The sequence below is a fragment of the Stegodyphus dumicola genome, chromosome 1 (genome assembly GCF_044657685.1).
Source record: "Stegodyphus dumicola isolate Sdum_Otavi_A_Nest chromosome 1, ASM4465768v1".
Classification (NCBI taxonomy): Eukaryota; Metazoa; Arthropoda; class Arachnida; order Araneae; family Eresidae; genus Stegodyphus; species Stegodyphus dumicola.
This window is the reverse complement of record NC_140768.1, coordinates 251,951,112-251,978,798: the sequence shown is the minus strand read 5'-3', so window position 1 is coordinate 251,978,798 and position 27,687 is coordinate 251,951,112. Positions and strand designations below refer to the sequence as shown.

Genomic DNA, 27,687 nt, shown 5'->3' with positions numbered 1-27,687 from the left:
ATCCGGTACGGCAGACACCGCAGGTACAAGTTCCAGAGGTGGGAAAACGACAAGTACAAGGGCAAGCCAATGAGAGACAGAAGCAAGTAAAAAGAAAATTGCCCCGCGGAAAAATTGAAGGTACAAAGAAAAAGAAGCCGTTCCACCGTCCAAAAAACAGAGTTCACGAACACCCCCAGAATGAAGAAGGGAGAAGGACGACGTATGTGGAAAAGACCGGGAGAAAGGACGGCAACTATAACCCGGCTGTGAAACGGAAGATTGACTCATCCGACAGAACTCTCCGCAGCAAAAGTCGCCGAACTGCGGAAGGGCCATCAGCGGCGGAGGAAAAAGTACAAGAAAAATTTGAACGGCCAACAACGAGGTCCAAGCAGGATCACGACAGAAGTTTCCCGGTTCCACCAAGACCAGCTGCCTTCAAACGGCCAAGACCACAAGCAGAGGACAGAAGGAAGATGTTCAAGGGTGGCCGTAGTGGTGAAAAACGGAAGCTTCCAGAGGAAAGCACTGAAGGGCGAGCCCGTACAAGAAGGAGGATCAACCAAGCAACGGTCTGCAGCACCTTTAAAGACTGGGCCCAGAAAAGGATGTCTGAATATTACAAAGATAAGTAAAATTTTGTGTTACTTTACAAACTTAAGTTAATCTTTCATTCTTACTGCAAGTGGCAGATTTGAAGAAGTTTTACCTCATGCGAGGTCTACCTTTATCGCCAAAAGGGCGAGAAATGAGTTATGACCGATTTTCTTATTATGTTTTTCAATTACTCGCGCGTAAAACTAAAGTTGATGTATAATAGCGTTGTATAAAGACTTAAATATTGTAAAAAGTTATTGTATAAATTTTATTTAAAACATTCTAACAAGAAAGAAGTTTTAGTCTGAAAGACTTTTTGAAATGTAGTATTATTTCAATGTAGAAAGAATTGGCACTTGCTTTGAAAAGAATAGAAGTTAACAATGTACTACTAATGTATGTTTTCAAATGTGTAAAATTAACGGCATCTTGATATGTTCTTGTATACATGTGAACTGTTATTTTGAATGTTTAGAAATACCGTGATATGGTAAAAGTGAAAATAATGTTAAAAAATTTGTTATTCGTGTGACTGTAAAGATTAAATCATGGTGAATATGTGTTAAAGGTTGAATGATGTAGTTAGGCTCTCTGACGCTACACTTTAGAGTTAGCCACTTTCAGAATAGTACCTCAGGGTCTAGAGTTGAAATTAGGGTGTGTTAAGAGGTCTCGTATGTTGAATTTTAACACGTTAGTGTTTTGATTGTAGGAGGAAGTGTTGAACACATAGACAGAAACACATTCGTGTTTGGTGTTTTTACAACACATGTCAGAGAGCACGGGGAGAGATAATTAAAATAGTCATGAATGAAATAAGAATGTTAAGAAAAGTATATTCTATATGTTATTTGCAATGTCATTCTGTAACATTTCATTAAACTAGTTTTCCTTCCAGATCTCTGGAAGGAACCAGAATTGAATAAAGCTCCTGTTTTGATGCAGTACAGATGAAAAAGAAAAAAGATTGTTGTATATTCCGGGAGCTGCTATTGTAACAAATTTCTTTCTTTTAAAATTTTCTAGTTTCTAGCTAAGTTATGTTTGTAAAAGTTTGGCCTCGCGTTAGTTTCTAGAGCTAAAAGTTTTCAACAAGGTCGTTTTAGACCTCAGTTTCAAACTAATTAACTCTGGCGGGAAGTATGTAAGGATCTTAAGTTTTACTAACGTTTATTTTATTTTAAATCTTTACTATCACTTCTTATTTTCTACTTCCGGCCAGAATTATAAGCGTGAAGGAGTTTATGCAAAGTTGTCTGGCGAACGCCAAGTATTTAAGTATGGCCTTTTTGCCAAGCAGGAGAGAGGAAGCCGTGAGTTCGAAGCAGGCCGCTTACCTTAGAAGTTACGCAGTTGCTACTTTGCCTTCCAGGCCAGAGGTTTTAATCCTCTTGATAAATTAAACGTATTGTAGTGTTCACAGTCTCTGTGCTACATACGCTTCCTGTTATTATAAGGCCAATCTTATTCTAAAGTTAAATTAGAGTTTAGTTTTATTTTGATATCTTTTAAGTTAGACCCCGAGTGGAGGGTCATTGTATTCCGAAGTACGGAAGTCATTGTATATAAAGAAAAAAAATAAAGGGTTTTGTATACCCTTCGTCTGTATCCTGTCTACTTACTACAATTAGTGAACATAGCTTTAGTAAGCTCTCTGTTCTAGTCAGGTCATTGTATGTTTCCGAAGAAGGTAAGAAGAAACATTGAACCTGATAACTTTAACAGTTAATTGTTTCAATTTTGAAATAATATACTGCATATTTCTTGCATATTTCTTTTAATAATTAGTTATTTAAAAACTATTTAAAGATTTTATTGCCTTGCTTATAATATTAAATTTTATTAACGGAAAACAAAATTTTGATTTAAAATTTCACTTCAGATTTACGAATCTAAATTGCGAGGGAAATTAATAATATATTTCCAAATTCATCCATAATAAAAAAATACTACCGAGAGAAAAAGATAGAATAAATTTGACAAATAATGATTGAGCACATAGGAGGATATCTGATAAATTTTACTTGTAACAAGTTAATAAATGATTTAGCTAACCGAATTTATGAGATAACTATATGTAAATTTTACACATGAATAACGTTTAAAATAACTTATAATAAAGATTTTTATCTGATATATGTCAGTTTGATATATGAATACTTAAGTAAACGTCTTTATTGATCTAAGTATACTCTTGATAGTTGCACCGATCCTACAGTGTAAGCCCAAAATTTTATAATTGTGTACTTCACAAAAATATAAAAGGCTGTAAAATATTCATCAAAATATTCAGTACCTATTCAATAAAATATTCATTAAAATATACATCATCACAGTACACAATGGTAAATATATTCACAATAGTAAGACAATTATATAATTAACCATATTTTATGAGACACCTCTCTTTCTATTCTACCTCAGAAAGAGTAACGAATGTATAAAATAAATCGCTTTATTTTTGAATTATCGAAGATGTTATACACATGCTAAGGAACAAAATGTAATATAATTTTATATTAAATTTTTTTCACATTATATTCAACACATATTGCTTTAAAAATCCTATTTCAAAATCTCAAAAGTTTTTATGACTTTCTTTCCACAGATAGAAAAGCTTAAACGTGTCTTTAAAGTCGATGTTTTTAGATTTTCCAGATGTTTTATACTTCGGATCACATACATACTTGGAAAAAAGAATCTACTTTCTGAATTCTCCAGACATTCCTTTCTTAATTCTGGAAGCAGAAAGTTTATTGAGCGCATAAAAGCCGTTGTCTTGACTGCATTAAGCTCTATATGCCTTTAGGTTTCCGCTCATAATGGCAAAGTTTGAACAAATGTCGTACACTGTTTCTTGTTCCCATACACCATCTCAATGACTATAAAGGAAAAATATTTAAGATAAGTAAAGGAAAAGAAATGACGGTTTCTTTTGCTCTGTTTATTTCAGGCATACGTTCTTAGCCGAATGCCCTTTAAAAACATTACCTATTTTTAATCTGTTGGTCTTTGTAAACTTCCTGATAAAATTATGTGCTTGAGGAAGGGAAATTGCATTCAGCGAAGATGGAAATAGTGATACTTACTTATTACTTATATACGCAATATATATACAATAATAAAAATTAGAATTGCATGATAATTAGAACTTTCGAAACAAAAATCAAAAGATAAAGCAGCTTAGATTGTAAAAATAATGTAAATTAAAAAAAAATAAAGTTAATCATACTATAAACAAGAAATAATATTTCGTTTAAAATATCATGGTCTTTAGTTATTAAAATTATCTAAATTATTTTTTAAGAATTTGCTGTTCTAAGTAGTAATTCAATAATAAACTCTAAATAGTAACTTCTAAATAGTAACTTTCTCAATTTACGTTAGATATACATGGCTGCCATTAAAATTGCAACACCGGGAAGGAATAATCTGACGAACGTCAAAAATCACGTGAAAGGAAAAAAAAAGATAAGATACGAAAATGATTAGTATTTCAGCGCATTTAAAATGACGCAGGAGGGAGAAAGCACATCTGAAGCACTGCATAAGAAAAGTTGTGTAGTGGATTTCTCATTCGAAAAGTGCTCTGTAAGGTTGGAGTTTGCTCAGAATATCGTGTTATGACTAGGATAAGAAGAGGAAATGCTTACGAGCAAGTTTCAAAATTCGATAGAGGCAAGATCGTTGCCTATCGAAAGTGTAGATTATCGTTCCGTGATATCGGCGATCGCACTGGTCGACATCCAACCACTGTCATGTGAACATGGAATAAGTGGATTGCTGAGAGTCATACTGAACGGCATGCAGAATCTCAACGTCCTCTCATTACTCACGCCAGAGATGACAGATATAATGTGAGGTCTGGCTTGAAAAACCGTACGACCACATCACGGACCATTAGTCAGGAAATGGGCATGTTTGGAGCATGCTCAGTATGAGCTCGTAAGATGTGTCGACGTTTCCAGCAGCGTGCACTATCAGCAGAATGACCATTACTTCGCAATGCAGCATAGAGAGAGATGGCGGCTCTGGTGCGCCAAACGACAAAGCTGGGTACAGGAGTGGCACAATGTTGCCTTTTCAAACGAGTCCCGGTTCTACGTGCAGTATTCTGATGGCCGTATACGTGTATGGAGTGTCCGAGGAGACCGCAAGTCGCCTGCTTACATTCGATATCGACATAGGGGCCTTGCACCTGGTTTGATGGTTTGGGCAGCTATTGGTTACACGACACACACATCTCTAGTGTTCGGATAGATGGTAATTTGAACGCTGATCGGTACATTTCTGACATCTTTCGTCCATTGGCTGTGCCTTATCCTGCAAGCCCACAAACGACATGTTTCAACAAGATAATGTTGTATATCGTGTTCTGACTTTCTTCGATACTCAGGGTATTCGATTGCTGCCCTGACCTGCAGGGTCACCAGAGCTGTCACCCATTGAAATGGTCATGGATTGCTGTGAGACTAGCCCACCACCCGTTTCCAGCTAATACCGTGATGAAGTGTGGCATAGAATGGAAGCCGAAGTAAATGCTAGAAGATAACCCTGCTAATAATTTAAGAAACTCTGCATAATGTAAACAAACCTGAATATCGCTGTAGCTAATAGAAAAAGCCGAAATAAATGCTAATTAGAAGGATTTTTATGACTGCTTAGTAATTACGTGATAAAACAACAAATCTATTATTTCGAACAAATATATTATAGTACACATGTAAAGCACTTGTATTTATTTACCAAATAATAATAAAATATTTGTATGTTGCTAAACATTCATTATTGCATTATTTAACAACTAAAATAGTGTTATACGTTTTTTCACCTAATTCAAATCATTAAAAAGCAGTTTTATGATTTATGAATTTTCAGATGGAAAGTAACCAGAAGAGCAAATAATTCTACATCTTTAGTTTTCCAAAATATTTAGGATTTTTAATTCCTCAAGGGATCCTAAACCTATTATTTTTATTGTTGTTCTAAGCTGCCAGACACTTGCAATTTAATGAATTCGTAGGGAAAAGCGAATAACAGTCGAACATTTATTTAACCATCTCATTACAGCTAATGTTGTCCGCGATGACTACAGGAGGGCGACCGAATTACGTCTGAGACAAATAAAAATATCCGTTCTAATTTGATAACAAACATCCATAAGAAAGTATTCGAGGATTTCCTACCCAGTTTTCTGCGCCAACAAATCTCTCGAGAGTATCTTCCTAATACTTTAGGGTACTCCTTATAAGTGCCCCTTACACTGCCTGTACCGAAGTATGCTTCACAAGAATTTTTATTTAATTACTTAATGGTTGTCTTGAGTATGCCTTTTATAATTAATGTTCATTAGTAAATTTACAGTTCATGTTTAAAATGCTAAATGAAAAAATTAAACTGCACCTTTGGAGTGCTCTCTTCAATCAAGATAGCAAGCAGCCAGTTAACCTTAATACAGTCCATAAGAAATAATATCTTGCATTTGCTCCGTGGAGCTGGAATTAAACACGTGAATGTTTGCGCCAGCTGTGAGGCTTCGACAGTGAACCAGTAGCCAGCTGTTCATCGTAAATATGCTATTTAATCGTCGTAAATAAAAATACTGTGCCAGGTATCTGACCGCCGAGCCGGTACAGCAATTAGCAACGCTTATTGCCGTACCATTCGGACCGTATTCGAATTCTGGAGAAGGCATCTATGCTGTTAAGCGTATAGTACCTGTGCGGCAAGGGAGCACTCAAAGTACACAGCAACCTTAAAGTTCTCTCTAGCGACGAGAGATAAAGGAAGAGGAATGGGAGGCCATCGGGCTGTCCTATGATGTGTTCTTCCTCAAAATTGTGGTAGAATTGTACAGTTAGTGCGGCGAACTATACGTGCATTTCTGGCATTCCGCCCACTTTCACTTGAATCTGGTCAAGTATCTCAGTTAGCATGACCCGATTTTATATCTACGAATACGTACAGGTTTCAGTTTTACTTCAATCTGTGCCTTCGTATCTGCTGAATTTGTTGCTTTAAGTAGGCTTGCCTACTATATTAAAATGAAGATTTTTTTTTAATAGGGAAGATCTGGAAAAATCCAGTTTATGACTTTTACAAAATAACATTAGAAATGCCAAAAATGTACTAGAAATTTTGAGACAAATGTGTTTAATGAAAATGCTTCTAACTGTAAGGAATAATCATATATTGTAGAAATGAGGGTATTTAGGATATTTTAAACAATTTATAGTTATGTTATATAAAACATTAGCTGTGGGTTGAAAGTGCAGACCGTACAGATACAATTGTCAAAATCACTTCTCCCATTTGGCCGTGGCCTAGAAAAATGATTAACTGTCTTTTTGATGCGTTAAAATAATAATAATTAAATAATAAAAAAATTCAGAAGCATAAAATTTGCAATATTTGAAATTTTCATTAAAATGGAGAAGCGAAAAAGATTATACAGTCACTTCCAGTGTTGGATAATAATTTTACTACTGCTTGGAATTTACTAAAACAGAAGCTTTCTCACACGCAAGAACTCGTCTTTGCAATTACTTAAAAGTGTTTTGATTTGATAATGTAATTTTTCCATGTAATTGAAAATCTTGAAGCGATTCTTAATGCTGTAGTCACCGCACAATAATGTAAAAGATTATTTTAGAATATAGTATATAAATTTGTTGATTTTTGGGGCAAAATTTACTATTAAATACAACTGGATTCTTCAGTATGAAGTATTAGAATTCTAAAATGAACTACTTCACCTTCAAGGAATGTTGACCTTTATCAGCAGACTGGATTTTGCAAAACACAGAAATGCAAAAACTAAAGAGTCCTTTATAGAAGTAACATCATTGCTTACTGAAATTCATCATAATTCATCATAAATGTACTGAAAAGTCATTATTACTTTTTCAAATGTTCATAATTAACCTAAGAACTATGACATTCATTTTTTGTGCAAATACTATATTTCATCTTCATCAGCAATCGATGTTAAGAAATTAGAACTTTTTTGCCAGGTTTGATTGACTTTCGGCATCCTGAACACTATACACTATTATTATTACTCTTCTTCAGACAAAATGTAGCACAATCTGTAAACTTTTGTTTCCAGACCCAAGATTTCCTCCAATATTTGACGATCTGTTTTTCTACCAACACAAGACGTATTTATCACAGGCATCTCTGTTAAGAATTGATCTTCTTGAAAACATATTCTGAATTCAGCAATTATTTTCAAATATGAGATAGGTATTAGAGGACCAGGTTTAATACAATCTTTAAACAATTTATACCATTTTGATACCTTACCATGCATATGAACAGAAAGTGCACGGAACATACATTCAGCTCAGAAGCATGTTTTCTGAATTTAAAATTTAATGTTCGATCTGTGCTCGACGCTGCGTACTTAACAGTGTTCTGTAACTAGGTGAACATATTCGAGCCGAATTTTCAAATTTGTCTGCTTATGATAGAATCTTGCCCACTTGTATGACGTGTGTTGCTTTATCATTGTCACTTTATCTTTTCCGTGGTAGTACAATTAATATTGTTACCTAGTTGTATTATTTTATTAGCTCAAATGGACGTTAGTCCAGTAGTCTCGAAACGACATTTCGCGTCGAAGCAGTTTTGAAATTGTTGCCACCAAATATTATCGCCCTGTATTATGATTAAAGAAACTAAATAATGAAGTAACTACATGAATGTATTATGTTTCTTGCATTGTGAGGAAACAATGGTAGCTAGAGTCATCAAATTTTGAATAGCATACAGATCCGCCCGGATTTGGACACCTGGAAACCTGAATTTGTTTTATTGTCTATTTTGTAAAATTTTAATGGATTTTTGATTAAAAAACTCAACAGTTTGAAAGCGAGCAGTGGCAGAACTGTAAGGATTAAAACATTTTTATCTTCAGCGCGCGAGACTGACTATCGGGAATTCTAAATTTGTGTTGTTTTAAAATATTTTATTATAATTGAATTGAATTGAAACTGTTGAATTGAATTTTAATTGGTTAAAGTGAGAAGACCTAATGTTTAATAAATAAAGGTAAAACCAAAACGTTAAAAAAGCGTGCTTAGGTGTAACATAAAATCTGAAACCTTTCAGATTATTTTTATATATATTTTAAGTCGAAAACCCTAATTAAGAATTTACATTAAGAGGAAATAAAAAATATAATCTCCCTAACGATCTGACGAAACATTAGTATGGAAGTAAGATTTAGAAACATAGTTTTAGGCTTGTCAGTGAAAGTCAAATTATTTTAATAGTGTTATTTCTTAAGTGCATTCTTTTTTAAATTCGAGAATTTTTTTATACCTCATTAAGTACAAGAATGTTCTAATTATGCTTTATTAAAATGATCTTAGAGTAGGAGATTTTTTTTTTCACTATAAAGACACTCTTATCTCATTTTCTTTATTCTTTAATAACTTTAAGTAACGGGGAAATTCTCTGGTCGGAAATTAAAGAGTTAACAGTATATTAGAGGTCCATCAGGCACCTAATATCACCATATAATGTGGTAATTTATAGACAACCACTGAGGTGACGGTTTTATGGCAGTAGCAGTTTCTTAAAGGAAGCTTCTGTTCGTAATTTGTTCGAATAATTAAAGTTAATTGCAAAAGAATAGCTCCGAGTTTTTAAGACATTCTTCAGAATAGTTTTTCGTGACGAAAAGGAATTTCCGCGGAAAAGGAAATCGTTTTTAATGACCAAAACGGCGGTGATATCGTAAATTCTATCATCTACAGCATCCAGGTAAAGGGCTAAATTATGGGTTCATCGGCATTCTTCCTAGCAGGTTCTATATTATGATCCATAATTCTTAGTTAACTGGGCATCAAAGCTATTAAGCTCATGTGAAAAAGAAAACACCAGGGAAAATGGTATTCACTCATTGCATCTTGAAATAGAAAAAAATGCCTGAAATAGTTTATATTTGCAACTACACAGAAATTTATTTTTTCTTCGCAAATTGGCACATATATTTTATACTTAATGCACCTGAATTCAATTTTTTTTAACTAATATTTTTCTTACTTTTTATGAATAACATTTTGAAAACTATTTTTCGTTTTGAGTTATATATAATTTAACAAAAATGTTACTGTTCTTTATATGCAAACTTTAAGAATTGTCATCAACTTAAAATTCATAAGAATGTATATATTATTTTAAAATATTAAAAAAAGAAAAAAATGTTTGAAAGTTTTTAGATTTTATATTACGCTCAAAAGGGCGTTTTCTTCATTTAAGCATACAAAAATTATTTTATTCCATACTGTGTATTCCATACTTAAATGCCACTGCTCGCTTTGAAGTCATTGAGTTTCTTCATCGAAAATTCGTTACACTTTAAAAAATATGAATTATATAATAAAACAAATTCGAAATTTGAGATTCTGGCTTCCAGTTGACCATATTCGGGTGGAGAACTATGTTATCCAAAATTTGATGGCTCTAGTACAGCTGTTTTTTTTTTCCAATACGAGAAACATGCATGCATTCTTGCAGATTCCTCATTATTTAATTTCTGTAAATATAATGCGGACTATAAAATTAAGAGGCAACAATCTGAAAAGTGAAACGGACATATAAAGAGATTCGACGCAAAATGCCGACTAATAGCTCTTTAGAGACTAATAGCTGTTCTGTGCTAACCACAACATTGGGCTAATAATCACGAAAATTTGAGTGAAGCAGCACAATTTTATTATTAAAATATATTATAGCTGTGAAAACTTCGAATTACTTCAATAAGTTTTACGCAAATTTATGCGAAAATATTTATACTCCTGGTCATCGTGCTTGCTCTCCATGTTATCATGGTTTCTCTTATGCGAATTGACTGACTATCGGTTATTCGATTACTTAAGAATGGTTATTTCTGTCTAAAGTCTCCTGTTTCGAGCGACTGAGAGAGAATTAAAAATGTTTTTAACACGCAATAAGAACTTTTATTCTTCCATTTCTAAGAAACCTATTAATTTAACCTTCATTCTTTCATTTCCTTTGCATGCTAAGCATTTTTTTATAAGTCAGGTTTTGAACTTATTTTTATAAACTTTGAAGTAAATTATCTTTGAAGTGCCATTATTTGAAGATTTCATAAAATCACGTCAAAACGTTTAGTGGCAACATTTTCCCTGAAATATTGCACAAAAAAAAAAAAATATAAATTTTTAAGAATAAAAGATTTTTTCCCGTTTATAAATAACATTTGCTGTTTAGATTATAAGGTATTTCTCTCGCGTTCGTAGCATGCCTTCATAATGTAGTGGCCAACATGCTGGGCGCGTATTCCAGAGGTCCGTGATTCGATTCCCGGGGAAGGCGTTGCTCATTTTTCACTTCTCCTGCTTAAAAAAAAAAAAAAAAAAAAAAAAAATCCTAATGTCCCTACACTGGCGCCCGAACTAAAAGGGTGGTGGATGATGATCCTCCACACCCAGGATTTGGCGACTGGGTCCACTAAACTCCAGTCTCCCTTTAAAAGGGGGGGTATATTACGTATTTTTCCCACCTTCTTCGTAGTGTAGTGGTCAGCACGCCGGGCGTGTATTCCAGAGGCCCGTGGTTTGATTCCAGCGGAAGGCGTTGCTCATTTTTTACTTCTCCTGCTTCCAAAAAAATTCCTAATGGCTCTGCAAGCTCCAGATATTTGATGCCACCTTGTGTCACAGTGATGTCTCATTTTGATGCCACCTTTTGAGTAAATTATGGTATCCCCTGCAACTGTAGCTTGCAACATACAATTCAAGCCAGACAGGGTTTAAGAACTTTACATTAAAAAGCATATTTTATATAGCTGAAAACAAAACACATAAATTCTTCGCTGTTAAATAATTTTGAGCTGTTAACTGTGATTTACAGCAATCTTCTGCCGAAATTATTCAAAAACACATTTAAATTATTCAAAACCCATTTTATTTTTTAAGAAGATTAACGAATCTGTGAAACATTTTTCATATAAAAATAAAAACAGTTTTCAGATTGATTAATGATATTAATAATTTATTTTCGTAAAGTTATTCAACTTAAAAAGTACTAAGTTTACTAGAGTTAAAAAATATTATTCAATACAGATTTTAAGAGGAATAAGTTATATCTCGCATCAAAAGCGTCGTATTTGGAATCCAAATTTTTAAATCCAAATTTTAGAAAGCGTGACTTAAATATTCACTTTTTGAGCAATGAAAGCATATCAGATATCGATCACATAGAATAAACATTGGAGTTACGTACTTAAGGTAAAATGAATGGAAAGGAATAAAACAGATTTTCCGAATTAGAAACAACAGAAAAAGTATGTTACATAATGAATTTTGTTATGCAGTTTTATCTCGATAATGAATAAATTTCTAATAAATAAATAAAGAAGAAAATTTGAAGCTTTCAGATACATAAATACTGAGAGTTTGATGTTCTTCGCACTTTAACCATAAAATTCATTTCAACATAAGTATGGCAAAATAATTTAAAAAGAACATATATTTAGAATTTACGATACACAGTGTTGCGCGCTGGAGATAATTTTTTTGTTTTGCTTTCTTTTGTACAGTGCTGCCATTTCTCGTTGAATTTCTTAACCAAAAACTCATAAATGCTTTACAAAATATGAAATAGATAATAAAACAATTTCCAAATTCCAAATTTGAACTTCCAGATGCCCATATTCGGATGGAGCCGTGCGTTATTCAAAATTGGATGGCTCTAAGTACCATTGCTTTATCACAATGCGAGAAACATATATACATTTATGTAGATTCTTCATTATTTAATTTCCTTAAATCTAATTCAGGGGAATAATATTTGCTGGCAACAATTTGAAAAGTGATACAGGATTTTAAAATTTTCGAGGCAAAATGCCAAAACGAATTTAATTACCCTTCTGAGCTTTGGGCTAAAAGTGTTCCGATTCGATAATGAATTCACAGAGCATGAGAACACTTTGATTTCTGTTCGAAGAAACTCTGAATATGGATACATAAATGCATTTGCTATTTTGATTTGATATATTTGCTATATCATTCAAATTCAGAGTTAATTAGTACACGACAGAGTAGGTGATGCTTGAAATGTATTTTAAGTATTATCATAACGTATTAGTTCATGTATCACGTATGCCTATAACAATTGATAACTTAGCCTGACCCCTACGTCCAGCATTCTTTCAAGAATTTTTAACTAATTTGTCTGAATAGTTGACACTTACACATATGAATTTGAATACTTTGGCTGTTTTAAAAATATACTTGAATGATCTAAATTTCTAAATTGTTTGCTTTGAGGTGAATTTTAATGGAGTTTCTGCGTTTAAGATCAGAGTTAATTAATTAAGTAGTATTAAATGATTTTTTTTTATTTTAAGCAAAGTAGATAGGATGGGTATGTGAAAGAATTCAAAAGAAAAACGAATTTTTCTCATTACATTTTTGGAGCAGGAAATCTGTAAACATCAAGTGTGACCGCGTCGATAATTGAGTCTGACTCTGTTAATATTTTTATAACCTGATATTACATTTGGGAGATTAGGTTTTTAATTTGGTTCATCTAATAACGGCAAAGCACCCCACGGCTATCTGCTTAAGAGAAGAAAGATGGTATATCTTTGAAATCATACTTTTTTTAGAAAAAATGGCACATATATACGTTTAACCTGGGGAAATCAACGGAAAAACCCCTGTGCAGCCAGCCCGTTACCCCGGATTCGGAACAAACTATCAGTGTTCACCTACTTTACCGCGCGGCCGTTTGTGGGCTTTTAGAGATTAGAACTGCTTATTTATTTAGACAAAGCGGGCATGAATTATTTGCCTGTATAGAATGATATTGTTGTGGAAGAAATTTAAGCAGGTTCGTATTTGCATAAGACGTGAGAAAACTACAGAAATGACTTGCAGCATGGCATCTTATTACCCGGAATTCGAAATAACAGTGTGTAGAGGATAGGGATGCTTAATTACTAGTAAGTCTTTAGATTAATAGATATGGATTCTCTAAAAACATACGAAAATCTTCTGTATCAGATTTTTTAAGTAATGAAACTTATGACGTTTGGCAATTAGTAAACATACTGCCGGACTGTTAAGACTTGTTTTAAAGAGGTCTAGATTGGTATTCGGATATATCTAATGCAGAGATCATATTTTGCAGCTACAGTATTGAGTGAATTAAAAACTACTGGTTCTTTACAAATGGGATGAAAATTATTTAGAATATTGATTTTTGAAACTCTGAAAAAAGATGTGTTTTAAAAGATTACTGAATATTGAATTTTAACCCTTGGTTAAAATTCTGATAAAAACTTACAAGTAAAGCTTTATTATTTCATTATTTTATAGTATGTCAGAATGCTACTATAAAAAGAATTATTGTGAGTTTGGGAATTTTTTTAACGCCTTACTGTTACCTTACTGAAATATCAGTAATTTTATGAATAAAAATTGATATCTGTTAAAGCAGAAAAATGATTCATTTCGAAGTATTTATTATGAATAAAATAGCACTCATTAGGTTTTAGATACCGCCCGAACGCGATAGTGGTTAGTGACTCTGACTACCGTACTGAAGGGTCCGAGTTCGAATCCTGGAGAGGCATGGATGTTTGTAAATGTATATTGTCTTTACGGCATGGGGGGCACTACAATATATATGGCGAGCTTGAAGTCTTCTCGTGGGGACTGGTGGTAGGTGAAGAGGGGTGGAAGATACTCAAACTCACTCCTCGGGGTTTTCCCATCAAAACTAGGGTGAAACTGAGCAAAATCGTACTGTCACCTATATGCTGTCCAGGGCTTTTGCCAACAGCAGGCATATCTTGTACTCCTTGCCGCGATGAATATCGTGGGGTTGTTCTGATATCAGCCATATGAGATTAGTCACAACAACAGCAAATAGATTTTAGATGAGTTAAAGATATATTTGAGATAAAATATGTAAATCCTTGACTAAATACATTTACAAAAATCTCATCTTGATAACCATAAATATATGAGCTAGCATTAAACAAATTGTGTCCAAATATGATTTAATTTTAGGTTCATTTTCTCAAACAAGAAAGAAACTTTAAGTATGCATATCTTATAGAATCAAAGAAATGTTTTATTGAATGCAAATTGCTAAAAAAAGAAAAAACTAGAAATTCAGTAATTCGGCATATTCACTCTAGCAATAATTATTTCCAATATTAATAATGGTATACAGCGATCTTATGTAAATCCGCATGCGTGTAAAGATAAGACACAATCTTAAGCAGTTGCTGACTATACATATTCAATCATTGTATGCATGTGTAAACAGAAACTGTTCAGATTTCGAAGTTCTCGCGGTTAGAAACTATTACAAATTCTAATGCCAATGCATAATGTTTCGTGATGAGTAGTGCTTTGCTTCAAATCACGGCATAGTTTACTTAGGTTTAAGCAAAGGACTGCAGAAGGCAGGTTCACAATATGAAGGAAGTATCTTTAATAACAGGAGAAATCTAGAAGTAAGACACGATATTTACCTTCCTCTTTGACTTGACGCTCTCGATTTGCTTCTGGGTGCACTCCCCAATACTCTGACTGCCCCACAGCTCACGTCCCACTCGGAAATAAGTGAAAGTCATTGATGTAATGGGCAGCACATATGTGACTACCAGGATCACGACGTTGTAGCTAAAAGAGGAAATGGAAGTGTATTAGAAGACTTTCACGTATTGTTTACGCATTGGACATTGAAGATAACACCGAATATATAAATAATTTGGTTCAACTGAATATATAAACAATAGCTTTTAAAACTTAATCTAATATGCTCTAAATGAAAATATAAAAAATTACTAAAATGTAAGAAGAATGCGTTATTATTTTAATTTATGCAACGTAAAATGTAAAACATCTAGAGTTTATAGTTCCAAAATAGTGCACATTTTTAACTTACGTGTGCAATTTTGGTGCATGAATTACACTCCCATCCCCCATATATATATAATTAATTTGGATAAAATTGCAGTAGGACTGAAAAACATTTCCTGCTCACAATATTGCTAAGGTATATTCATTTTATAATTTTGCAACAATTCTTATTTCCACCATTTCTGATTTGCAAAACCATTAATTGACTAAATTTTCTTTATTTCTCAAACTTATATATATGTGTGTGTATGTGTGTGATGATATAATTTAGTTCCTTGCAGTAATTTGGTATGAGACGAACGCTTGGCTAAGGAAGACATTATTTTGCAGTCACGAGTGGATTCAGGTTAGATGATCTCTGAAAATATCTATTATGTAGTAGAAGATGCGGTGAAGAATCACAAAAATCACTTGATAATGTGTTTATGAATGTTTATGAATAATGTATTACGTGGAATTAGGTTTCAGGTATGACACAGTTTCGAGAAAGGTGTAACTATAGAGAAAGATGTAACCAAATTGAAAAATGAGCGAATTAAATGCCTATTACTAAACTGAATTATAGAGCTGAGTTATGTATTTCTAATACAGATATATATATATGTGTAATGATTTCAGTTATTCCAGCACATCGTGGGCGAATGGTGAGGCTATTCCATTTCACGTTCTGGCAGATGGTTGACGAAGCTTCGATGATTGAAGTACGGAGAAAAATAACGACTCAGGACTTTTCACTTTTAACAGCAAGCATATCTTTATTTTAATTTATAGCAGATGACTTTTCCAGATGAAGTTAATCATATAACTTATTCAGTAATTGAACTATTAAATACGACTGACTTTAAACTTTAATACGTCATAACGTTCTAACAAAGAAACAGGAGCATAGCGGAAGCGTTAGCAGGACGAAGGAGAGAAGGCATCTGTTTAGGAGAACTTACGACGCAGCATTTATATGAAAAGTTATGTAACAGAGTAGCTTCTAGAAAAATGTAGAAAAACTTATGACGCAGCATTTATATGAGAAGGTTATGTAATAGGTGCGAATGTTCTAGAAGGTACTGGTTTAGGGGAAGATCCTGAATTGCAGAAAATTAATTAAAGGTTGCTGGTTCGCAAAGAGCAAAGCCATCGTATTTTTTTTTTTTTTTTATATTTTACATATATATTCAAAACATCAATATAAAGTGTCTTTTAAAAAACTCAAAGAACAAATTATACACAAAAATAGCGCTATGAGTTGCTAGTTTTAAAATTAATTCAAATAGTAGATAACTTAAATCCTAACAAAAGCCACTAAAATATTTGAGATTATCCTTTCATTTTCCTGAAACATTCAGGTAGCGGCTTTTGTTAGGATATAATTATCTACTATTTAATATATATATATATATATATATATATATTATATCTGTACAGATTTATATATATAATATAGATATAATATATCTGTAATATATCTGTAAGATAGAATGATGCAATAGTTTGGAATATCGTTAAAGATAGATAGTATTGCACACTAGAAAAATGCTTTAAGTCTTGATGACACGTTATAAATGCAGAATCAATAAGTTGCAATAGTGGCCGAAATAAAAATATTCGCTTTTCTTTATAGTTGGCACACATTTTTGTTCAAGTCAACACAACTTTGCCACAGGAAATGGGACTTTCCTTAAAAACTATACTGGTACAGTTACATTATTAAAAATACAAATTGAAGACAGATGAAACAAGCCGCCTATTAAGAATAGTAGAAACGAAAGATGGCTTATTTCAGAATGAAAGTTTGTTAAAAAGGAAAGCATTTTGGGTTTAACCCCTTTCAATGGTTATTGAATGTTTCGATAGCAGTTGGTTGACTTAACAGTTTACAAAGTATAAAAAGGGGTAATCTTAAAATTACACTAGAGAGTTAACGGTCTATTGCGAATTAAAAGTGCGAATTTTTATTTATTTTTTGTTATTTTAGATATACAGACATACAGACAGGCAGTCTTCTCTAGACCAACCGGAGGTGAATTAGCCGAGTTAAGGATTAACTGAACCTTGTGTTAAAACAGTTAATTGCGGAATAGTGAAAAATATTATAGTAAACTATTAGTTCAAAGTAAAACAGATCGCAAAAACTTTGTAAAAAATAATTATAATTTTATTTTATTTTACTTTTTACTTTTTACGAGAATTTGATCTTAATCGCATTGCTGAATTCTGTTTTTTAATACCATTTACAAATTACTTTCTTCATTTGTGAATGAAATACGTTCTTCTACTCCGTTATTTAAAATGTGTTCCCTAGGTTTTGAATTCAAATTTAATTTATAGAACAATGTAACATATTCTCCAGATTAAAATACTTGAAAATACAGGTAAATTGTTAGGAGTATATTCGCATTAACTACAACATGAGTTATTCGTTTTTTCTCCTTACAGTTTTCAGATTAAATGTGAATTGGAGCTTGCTCCGATATTACTCCGCATAATCGAGAGTCGACGGAGATATATTTTCATATTTTTTGGGTTACGAAAATTGTATTGTCAGAAATAATAATTATGATATTTTAGAAAATGAGGAGCACAACTTCAAGAGCCTAAATTAGGGTTTACATTATATGGATGATTTTAAAGCAAGTACTTCAGTTCCAGAGATAAAGATATAAGGATTAAAAATTATACTCAACAGCAAAGAGAGCAGTAATTATTCTTAATATTAAAGCGAAAATTATACATAATGTTACTAACATTAGATGAATGAAATCTTCGACATTACCGTAACAGAACAATAGTAATTCTCAGTATTCTGAAGTCAGAATCCATGCATACATGCATATGTATTCCAGAAATAGATATTGTATATGAAGTATAAAAAAAGCATTATGCTTTTCATTGAATAAATTTGTATCTTTTGTGTTCTTTAGCAATCTTTAATTTTATTTTTCTTTTCTTTTCGACTCCCTTATGAGTATTTACTTTTATTAACGGTTGTCTTACGAAACTGAAAGGAGTATGTCGTGTGATTGATTACATCTAAGCAGTCTATGCAATAATAATGCTGCGGAAAGGATGATTTTCTATCATAGATAATCATATGATATGACGGCATTATTTTGGGCCAACATCATAAACACCAATAACTTCAATGGAAACATTCAAGCCCTCCTCCATCACAAAGCTCCAAGATAAGCTACACTGAGCGAGGCAGATTTTGTTGAAATTTTGACCTGGAAGAAGGGCTCCTTGTCATCTTTATGGAAGGCAGCGTTACTGGAAATGCACAGCATTATGGGGCCGACATTAACTCCTTTGCAAAGTCGATCAACTCGAAAAGAGGTAGAAAACGTTCCAGAGTCATTCCTCTCCTCCATGATAAGCTGGATTGAATTCGGCGGATGGAACGAAAGATCTCCTGGGGAAATTAAACTCAGGAGCTTTGAGAGACAGCAATTCTAGTCAGACGATTACGTAAAATAAACAGTTTTAAAATGCAGTCAACTCCCGATTAAACAGGTTCAGATTAATTGCTTAAAGGAAAGTCAGAACTCGCTATACCGAAAGCGTTAAATTGGCCATTTTCGATGTACGTTATGTCAAAATCTACTGTAAATACACGTTTGAATTTTTTGGTGTAATTAAATTACATCTGTCTGATTATATTGAAGTGTGCTTTTGAAACAATTTGAGATTTAAGAGTAATTTATAGAATATTGCGTTAGGCACAGTAAAATTTATCACTCTTTTCACAAAATGTTTGTGAATTTTTTTTTTTTTTATAGTTTGTCACAAAAAGCTCATTTCAGTAAATGTTAGGAAAAGGTACGTCGAGTATAAAAAATCACATTTGGAGAAAAACACAGTTTTATGTAAAAACCCTCATTTATCAAAGCATTCGATGATAAATTAAAACTAGACCTTTTACAGTTCTAATTTTCATAGAGGTTAAAGTATGGTATTTTTAGAAAGCTAAACGTGTAGGCAATTTGAGAATGCAGAAATCCCAAATGGCCATTTTTGAAGATGTTTTGCTTCCAACACCCCTTAATTGGGTCTCGTCTAAAATATATTTAAGTTCGCTTATTGCACGAACAATTGACAAATTACTTTCCCAAACCTTCAAAATTAAACAAAATTTTTCCAGGAAATATAACGAAGAGAGTTTAAAAATAAAATACGGGTACAACTATTAATTTTCTGTTTCCTGCTAAATTCTATAGAAATACAAAAGTGATGCAAACAAAAGCATTCTTCTTTCTGTTTTTAAGTGTATACTTGAACGTTTTAAATTCTGATTTAATATACATAACTACGTGAACGTTTATGTCCAGCTATATAAACAGTACATTCAGGGTTAAAACGATGTAGGTTAACCGGGCTGGCAAGTTAGTCGGTCCTTTGTTTATTTTGGAAGAATATAAAAATTGTTAACACAAACCATCAAAATAAAGCAAAATTTCTATAGGTAATACGAAGAGAAGTAAAAAATGCCTGAGATTGTCTCTGTGTCTATGCATGTATATAGCTGTTGAGATTACAGAAATATAATTGTCGTCAAATTTTTGATAAAACTTCAAGAGGATGTAAAGTTGATTATAAATTTAAAATCTACAATTTGTAGTCACGTAATACGTGAATATTTATCTCTGTATACATGCATAAATAATCTGCTATTTTTTTTTTTTTTTTTTTTTTTTGCTTGTCTCAGTGATAAAGAGATTTTCTACCATCTATCTTCTAATTGTGGAGTGAGCAGATGTTTGTATGCCTATCATTATGCGCTGTTTCATTTTATTTCGTTCAACAATAATATGATCTGTGAAAACTTCAACATGTATCTGACATTTTTATGTAACATCTACATTATCATTATTGTTTTCATTATATATGCCTATATTATATGGGTTTATTGCCCTCCCCCATGCTTGCTCTCGTGATATAATTGCTTGCTTGGTCAGCTACCAATCAAGAGATCTGTCGTTCGTAATTCAACATAGCTGTTATACACGTTCCTTTTCTCTGAGAAAGGTTAATAGACTCCATAATATTATATGGTATTTTCTCCTTCCTTTCCGCATGCCTTCATGGTGTAATTGGAAGCATACTTGCAGCGTATTCGAGAGGTCCAAGGTTGGAGTCCCGGCGAGGGTACTGCACATTTTCTCGTCTCCAGCATCAAAAACCCTAATGACTCTACAAGTGACGCCAGAACTGAAAGGTGGAGGAAGATAATTTCTCACTACCAAGGCGAGAGGGTCTCCTAATCCTCAACTTAAAAGAGAAAGTATATAAGGTTTTAATCGCAATTTTAATAATTCGATCACTCTATTTTCCCAGGCACCGACACCATACATTGCAGTGGGAATAATTACAAGGTATTATTTTCTCGCTCATTTCCGCATGCCTTCGTGGTGTAATTGGAATCATACTCGACACATATTCGAGAGGTCCAGGGTTCAAGACCCACGAGGAAGTTGCACATTTTTCATGTCTCCAACATAAAAAACTTAATGACTCAACATTATATATTAATTGAGTTAATTTAGTAATTACCTTTACATAACTGCTTAAAACAGTATTTTATTACTAATATAAGAGCTTCCAGAGAAAGGTTTTGTTAAATATGATATCAGTGGCTTTTTCTTCCTGGAACCTAGTTAGTTTATTGGAGGGTAATGCTATACATCGAATTAAATAAAGCAGATTCAAACGCGGTTACTTTTTCCCCTTTTATGCTTCACGTTCTGTATATCTGTATATAATATAAGGTATTGTATATATATACATATAAGATAGAGAAAGCGAGATAGGTAGGTAGGTAATTACTTCGTTACTAAACAAAAATATACTAAAAATAAAACCAAAAACGTTACATCTTTCTTATTCTTGAAAAGAACTGGAATACTGGAAATTAAGGATTATAAAGACTAGGCTAGCAGTTTCCTCTACCATGTATCATTCTTACTAAACCAAGTTTCTCTGTTGCTGAAAAAAATGCTAGCAAATGAATTAAACTAATTGGAATTAAATAATAATTCCACCAGAAACTATTAAGTTACATCCTGGATGCTTGGGTACTAGTTAAATAGAACAATTGGACAAATCAATCATAATCAGCAGATACAGAAGAAAGTAGCTAGTTTGGGTCGAAAATTATGTACAAAAACATATATATGTCTTTTGACCACTGAAGTGATAAAAAGAAATAAAGAAATCTGTTCGGAGCTCATGTATATTTCGTTATATAATATAATATTTTTTTAAACATTCATGCGAAATATTAACCAAAGCTGTCCATATTCTGACAACAAACGCATTCTGTCTGAATGTACAACTGTCCACATTCCGAAACTGCTTACATGCACAAACATGCTACGTCGGAATACATTCTCTGAATTAATTCGAACATGAAAATAAAGCTCTTAAATTTATTACTTATTTCCTACTAAAATTAATGTAAATTCTTAACTACTACTAGTGTCGTTAATATAATACTTGCACAGTATCCTTAATCTCAGTATATAATTTCGTGGTTTTTATTTTATTGCTTCAATATTGAACAGAGGAACTACCTCCCCCGCAAAATAAAACACACATACACACAGAGTAGCTACCAAAAACGTGTCATCAAAATATACCATGGATTCTCCCTTAATAAGAAAATAATTCTTAGTTCATATAATGCACTTCATGTCAGAAATTTTCATTTTAAATGTTAAAATTAAAATTGTGTTCCTAATTTCGCGATTTATTCTTCTGTTTTTAGTTAGTCGTCTGCCGAGTTATGGATCGGTAAGCCCAGGACCCCTGAATTCTGATAGTTTTACCTAGGTTTTAATTTAAGCAATTGTGTCGGCTGCGTAGGTGTTTTTGCGGTTTTTTTCATGTGTAATGTAAGTATGAGCAAATTGTATTTAGAAATTGACACAGGAAGACACATTTTTCCTTACAAAAGCAGCCCTCGTGCGCTCTGCCATATCCAAATAACTTAACCTAATTTAACGTTCAGTTAGCTTATGATGAAAAATTGTTTCTCATTTACAATTTACAATTCACATATAAATTGCCTGTCTCTTGCTCACTGAGACTAATGAGCCGATGTAATGTTTAATATAATTAGTTAGTTTAATATAATTAGAAAAGCAAATTGTTATTTTAAAAACATATATTTATAAAGGTAAAAACATTTAAAACAATCATTGCATTATACTTATGTCATTACACAATACTTCTATACCTCTTTCATAGGCAATATTCCGCAAAATGAGAATTTAGCAAAGAGGCGGCTAATCGTGGCAGAAATATAAAAGCGTTATCTTTCGTACAGTGATCATGGCTTTTGTAGTATATGTTGAAATTCTGTTGCAAGATGAAATTTCTTTCAAAACAGAAGTACTTTTTGAAACATAAAATTAATATTGCTCTTACTGCATGCATTAAAAATCATTTATATTATATTTGAATCAATAACTCATAGCAAAAATCTTACCCCTCCTTTTATTCGTCTACATGTATTTTTTAAAATATTCCGTCCAAAGAATATCATTAAACAGAAAACTTTTGTTGAAATTTTGAAGAAATGTGTCATGCCATGAATTTTGAATCATTTGAAAATCATTACTTCTGTCACTAACATAACATCTTGTATAATCTTAAATGATGTCTTTAGAATGGTAATCATCAGAAAGTTTTACATCTTTTGCATATATAGAAGGAAATGATTATTTTTTGTCATTGTCTAACTCCTCCTTTATGTTGTAACATCATTTAATATTATGGTACTTTGCTATTAAGCGATGTATAATTCTTAAAAAGACCCTGACAATTCTATAAATATATTATTATTCTTTGCTACTTTCACTCTTACCTTTCAATTGTCGCCCACCATTTTAATCAAGTCTGATTTAAGCTTATACATTTCTAAATCCATATTGCAGTATGAATAATAAAATATGTTTTTCCGTAAAATTGCTTCATTTTTGGCAAAAGAATGCATTTAAGCATATATAACTAGTATTGCTATAAAACTACTAACAACTACTAATGCTGGCATTTACTCAACTTCTAAAAACGACAGCAAAAACTACAATAAATTTTAAAAAAAATATCCTTTTCAGTACAGCAGACTGATTCATCAAGGTCTTTCGTTCAGGGATATGTAAACCGTATTAAAATAATTTAAATAATTCCTAATAAATAATTCCTAATATATATCATTGTAAAATCTAGAGAAAAATTACCAGTAAAGATTAAGAATTAGTAGAAAATAATCCGAAAGAAATTGTAAAACTGCAGAACAAAGTAAAACATTAGAAAATAATCGTTAATATAAGTCTACTTAAATTATACCCACATATTCAATAAACATTTGTGATACTTCAGAAATTTGCACTTTCACAGCAAGCTTCGCAAATAAATTAGCATAAAATTAAATGTTATTAATTGGAAAGATGCTAAAGGTTTCAGAAAATACTGCAGTTATGTCAAACATTAAGCAAAATATTTAGAAACCAAATGATACTATATTAGAAAAAGTTTAAAAATGAAGTCTAGAATAGTCTTCTGAGCAACCCTTTAGTTATGTCCTAGACAACATAAAAATTATATTTATATTTTATTTAAAAATTCATTTGAATACATACAGTGCGCATATTTGCCTTCTTAACACACTCGCAATTTTGAAAATTAATCAAAATAAAAAGTATGCATATTTAAATACCATCATATTATCTATGACTTGCATTGGGGATGATTTGTAAATGAACGACTTATGATTACTTTTAATTAGCTGCTTTATTTTTATTGCTCCTTATTAATTTATTTCTATTTCAGATAAAATAATTACTTAATGGAGATAAAAGCATTGCATCTTTTCCTTAAAAATCATATGAAATATACTTTGGCTGTGAGATAAATTCTTGGAGAAATAGCCTAGGGCTGTTAACTTACTTCAAAGAAACTCATGCAATTTGTGAAGTTCGTAAGTGCGTGAAGTACTCCAGTCCTAAATTATACTGATATCTTACTCTTCTTGGTTAAAAGGAAATGAACAATTTCCATAAAGTTAAAACATGTGAAGAATACTCTATTTTCCTTAAGGCTGCGAATGTTACTTAACTTCTTAATGTGTCGATTGAAACTTTATTTACGCTGCAGTTAATTCATTCCATCAGCAAATATTTTCTCTTCTAGAACTAAAACACTCTAAACTTACATAAAGAAGTAGCTGTTGTCTAATGGTTGATGATTCTGTACAACATATTCGAGATCAAAATTTAAACGATAAATGTTGTTTAGAATGAAACACAATTATTCAAATTATTTTCGTTTTGTATTTTGATTGTAATAAACCCAGTTACGCACATAATGTGTTCTGTACACTTTTACTAACTCGAATTTTATGTAAATCGTTATCTGTAAATTGGCTAAGGTGATTTCGTAAGAAACGGAGTATTTTTTACATGAGTGTTAAGGTTATGTTAGGTGTTATGAATATGTTATATGCACTGTAGTATTTACAAAAGATACATTATGCAGCAGGTTCTACTCGGATACAAAATTTCAAAGTATGAAAAGTGTATAAAAGAATATAAAAACAAACTGATGAAATGAAATGTCTTGTGGATATTTTGTAGAGACATTAGGTATGTAATGGAAAATTGTTATGGAAAATTTTATTATTTGTTGTGTACAATATTTATATTATTTTACTGAGTTTAATGAATTTGCATTGTTATTATTTTAGAATTAATGTTTAATATTTAGGATTGTTTAAACTTTGACTCAATTACGACGAAACTCTTTTTAGTTTAGCTGAAGAGTGTGATTCAGAAAAAAGGGCGAGGCTTGTTACTTCCATTTCTCACGGAGGCAGTCAGTTGCGGCCAGCTACATTCTCCTCTTTTCGCGGGGGTTGAAAACACGCGTTTTGCTCGTTCAGAGGCGAATATTTCTAAGGGACGGCGATTTTTTGACAGAGTTATAGGTTGGAAACATTCCTCTTTGCGTGGGAAAGAAAAGTGTCTGTCATCTTGTTGAGAGTTCTGAATTTTCTTGGAAATTTGGTAATGAATTTATCATTTGCTGTAGTTGGCTAAAGGGGATCAAAGTTTATTTAATATTGGTTAAATTTTTAATTTTAGTGTGGTTTGAGACAATAGTGATTTTGAGGCGTTTCTTGGTGAGTGTCAACCGAGTTTTCTTAAGCCGTTGCAAGGGAGAAGAAGAGGAGACTTTTGCGAGGTTTTTGTGAGATTTGGTCCAGTTTTGATCGATCGACTGGAGGAGCGTTACCCGGCGACCCCTTGGGGGCGACCGCGGTTACGGTTAATATTGGTGATCTCCGTGGCACTGGCAGCGGGGACCGGTCCGAGCTCATCGCGGGCTCCTTGTGGTTAAATTTCAGCGTAATTGGCAAAAGATCTGGGGCTAGGTCCAGCTTCTTAATCATGTCTCTGACGTTTTACATGTGTGGAAGAGCTGAGTCTGAATTGCTCGCACTGAAGTTCCAGTTTGCTTTGGAAAATATGGAAAAAGAGGGAAGTCGTGATCTCCTGTTTTCAATCTCCTTCTGTTATCTTCAGAGGGCCTTCGAAATAAAGGCGAAGGCTGATTATTATTATTTTTTGGAGTTAAATGCTGTTGGACCGAGTAGTGCTATAAGAGAATTCCCGTTATGCTATGAACACACATCAGTATCGGTTTTCCGGACAACGATGATGTTTGGCTGTTATGTTTTCGACGTTTTGTGACTTGATCCCGGCAGCTACCCGAGGCTCTCAGACTAGTATACGCGGATTCTGTGAGCAAACATTTTTATTTTTATTCTGCTTTTCTTTTTTAAGTAATTTTTAGTATTTTGAAGTGATAAATTCTAAAGCTTAGCTGACCTTTTTCATGTAGATTAAAATTCGACTATTTTAATCAATTAATCAATAGTTGAGAAAGTGTTATGAATAATAAATAGTGAGAAAGTGTTAGCAATTTTTTTCTAATACTTTCTCAACTTGTTTTAAATGTTTTAAGTTGTTTAAAATGTTTAATTGTCATGAGTTTAATTCTTGAGTTCATGTTTTAAAAAGATTAATATTGAAGGGTTTCACTATGATTTTGTATGACGTGAATTATGTTAAAAAAATGAGATTGAAATAATAAGTAAATTGTAAGATTTTGTTTTGTAGGGGTAGTCTGGCCAGCTATTTTAAATTATAATGTGGGGGAATATTCAATAAATGTGTTTATTATTTTTATTATTGTATGTTTCTTTGAGTTAATTGTGGTCTACTGCAAGTCACCCTTGTGATCCTTACGGAACATGGTTATTCTATCGAACCTGGGTAACCATATTGCGGTAATTGAAAAATCAGTTTTAAGTGTTGGTGACTATACGATCGGTTATTTAATTTATTTTGATTTGATGAGTAAACTCTTTAATGTGAGATGTATCTTTCCCTGGTGTTTTGAAGAGTTCTGAGTTGTATTTAAATGCTAAGTGTTTTATGGCTATCTCTAGATTTGTATCGAAATTTATGTGTTTACAGGTTTGGAGATCTGAATTAGCTTCATTTTAGTGAGAGATAAGCTAAAGATTTTACTGTGGAAATGCCTTTTCGCAATTTTATTTTGATAAATAATCCTTATTTTACAAAAATACCAGGGAGGATATTTTCTTTGATTAACTTGATTTTAAAGGGTTAAGATTTTGAGTCTGAGAGAACTAAGTACTTAGTTTTAGTTTGTGTTAGTTTTTTATTGTGGCGGCACCAGTCAGAAGTTAGTGTAAAAGTTAAGTGACAAAAAAAGCAAGTTTAATTTCCTTTCTACGTAACAGGTATATTTTTGGAGTCCTGAAATATTAGCAAACGCCTTTGCTGAGAATCGAACCACGGACCTCTGGAATACCAACCTAGCGTTCAGAACCACTACGACACGAAGGCACGGTAGGAAAGCGGGAGAATAACCTTTTAAGTTCATTATAAATTTTGTCTTGAATATCGCCTGAATCCACGCAGAAGTTGATTACGGAGCATTTAGATCTGATTGTTAGATTTAAGTTTGAATGTTAAGGCTTTGCGCCTTTACTAACTGCGAATTTACATATGTCGTGTTACACGTAAACAGGGGGAATACCATATACTAGCTATTGCAGAAGAAATCTTAGCTACTACTGTAGATGAACATATGATCCTAGCTACTGTAGTTAATCATA

The 27,687-nt window shown here is 32.5% G+C and overlaps 1 protein-coding gene across 1 annotated transcript in view; it reads right to left on the bottom strand.

The window, feature by feature from the left end:
• The window catches only part of LOC118189644 (tachykinin-like peptides receptor 99D), a 386,548-nt gene that overhangs the window by 94,171 nt on the left and 264,690 nt on the right, over positions 1-27,687 (bottom strand). Inside the window, exon 3 of the mRNA XM_085827305.1 lies at positions 15,101-15,251. Within this exon, the coding sequence (XP_085683431.1) occupies positions 15,101-15,251 (151 nt within the window). The remainder of the gene's footprint in view (positions 1-15,100; positions 15,252-27,687) is intronic.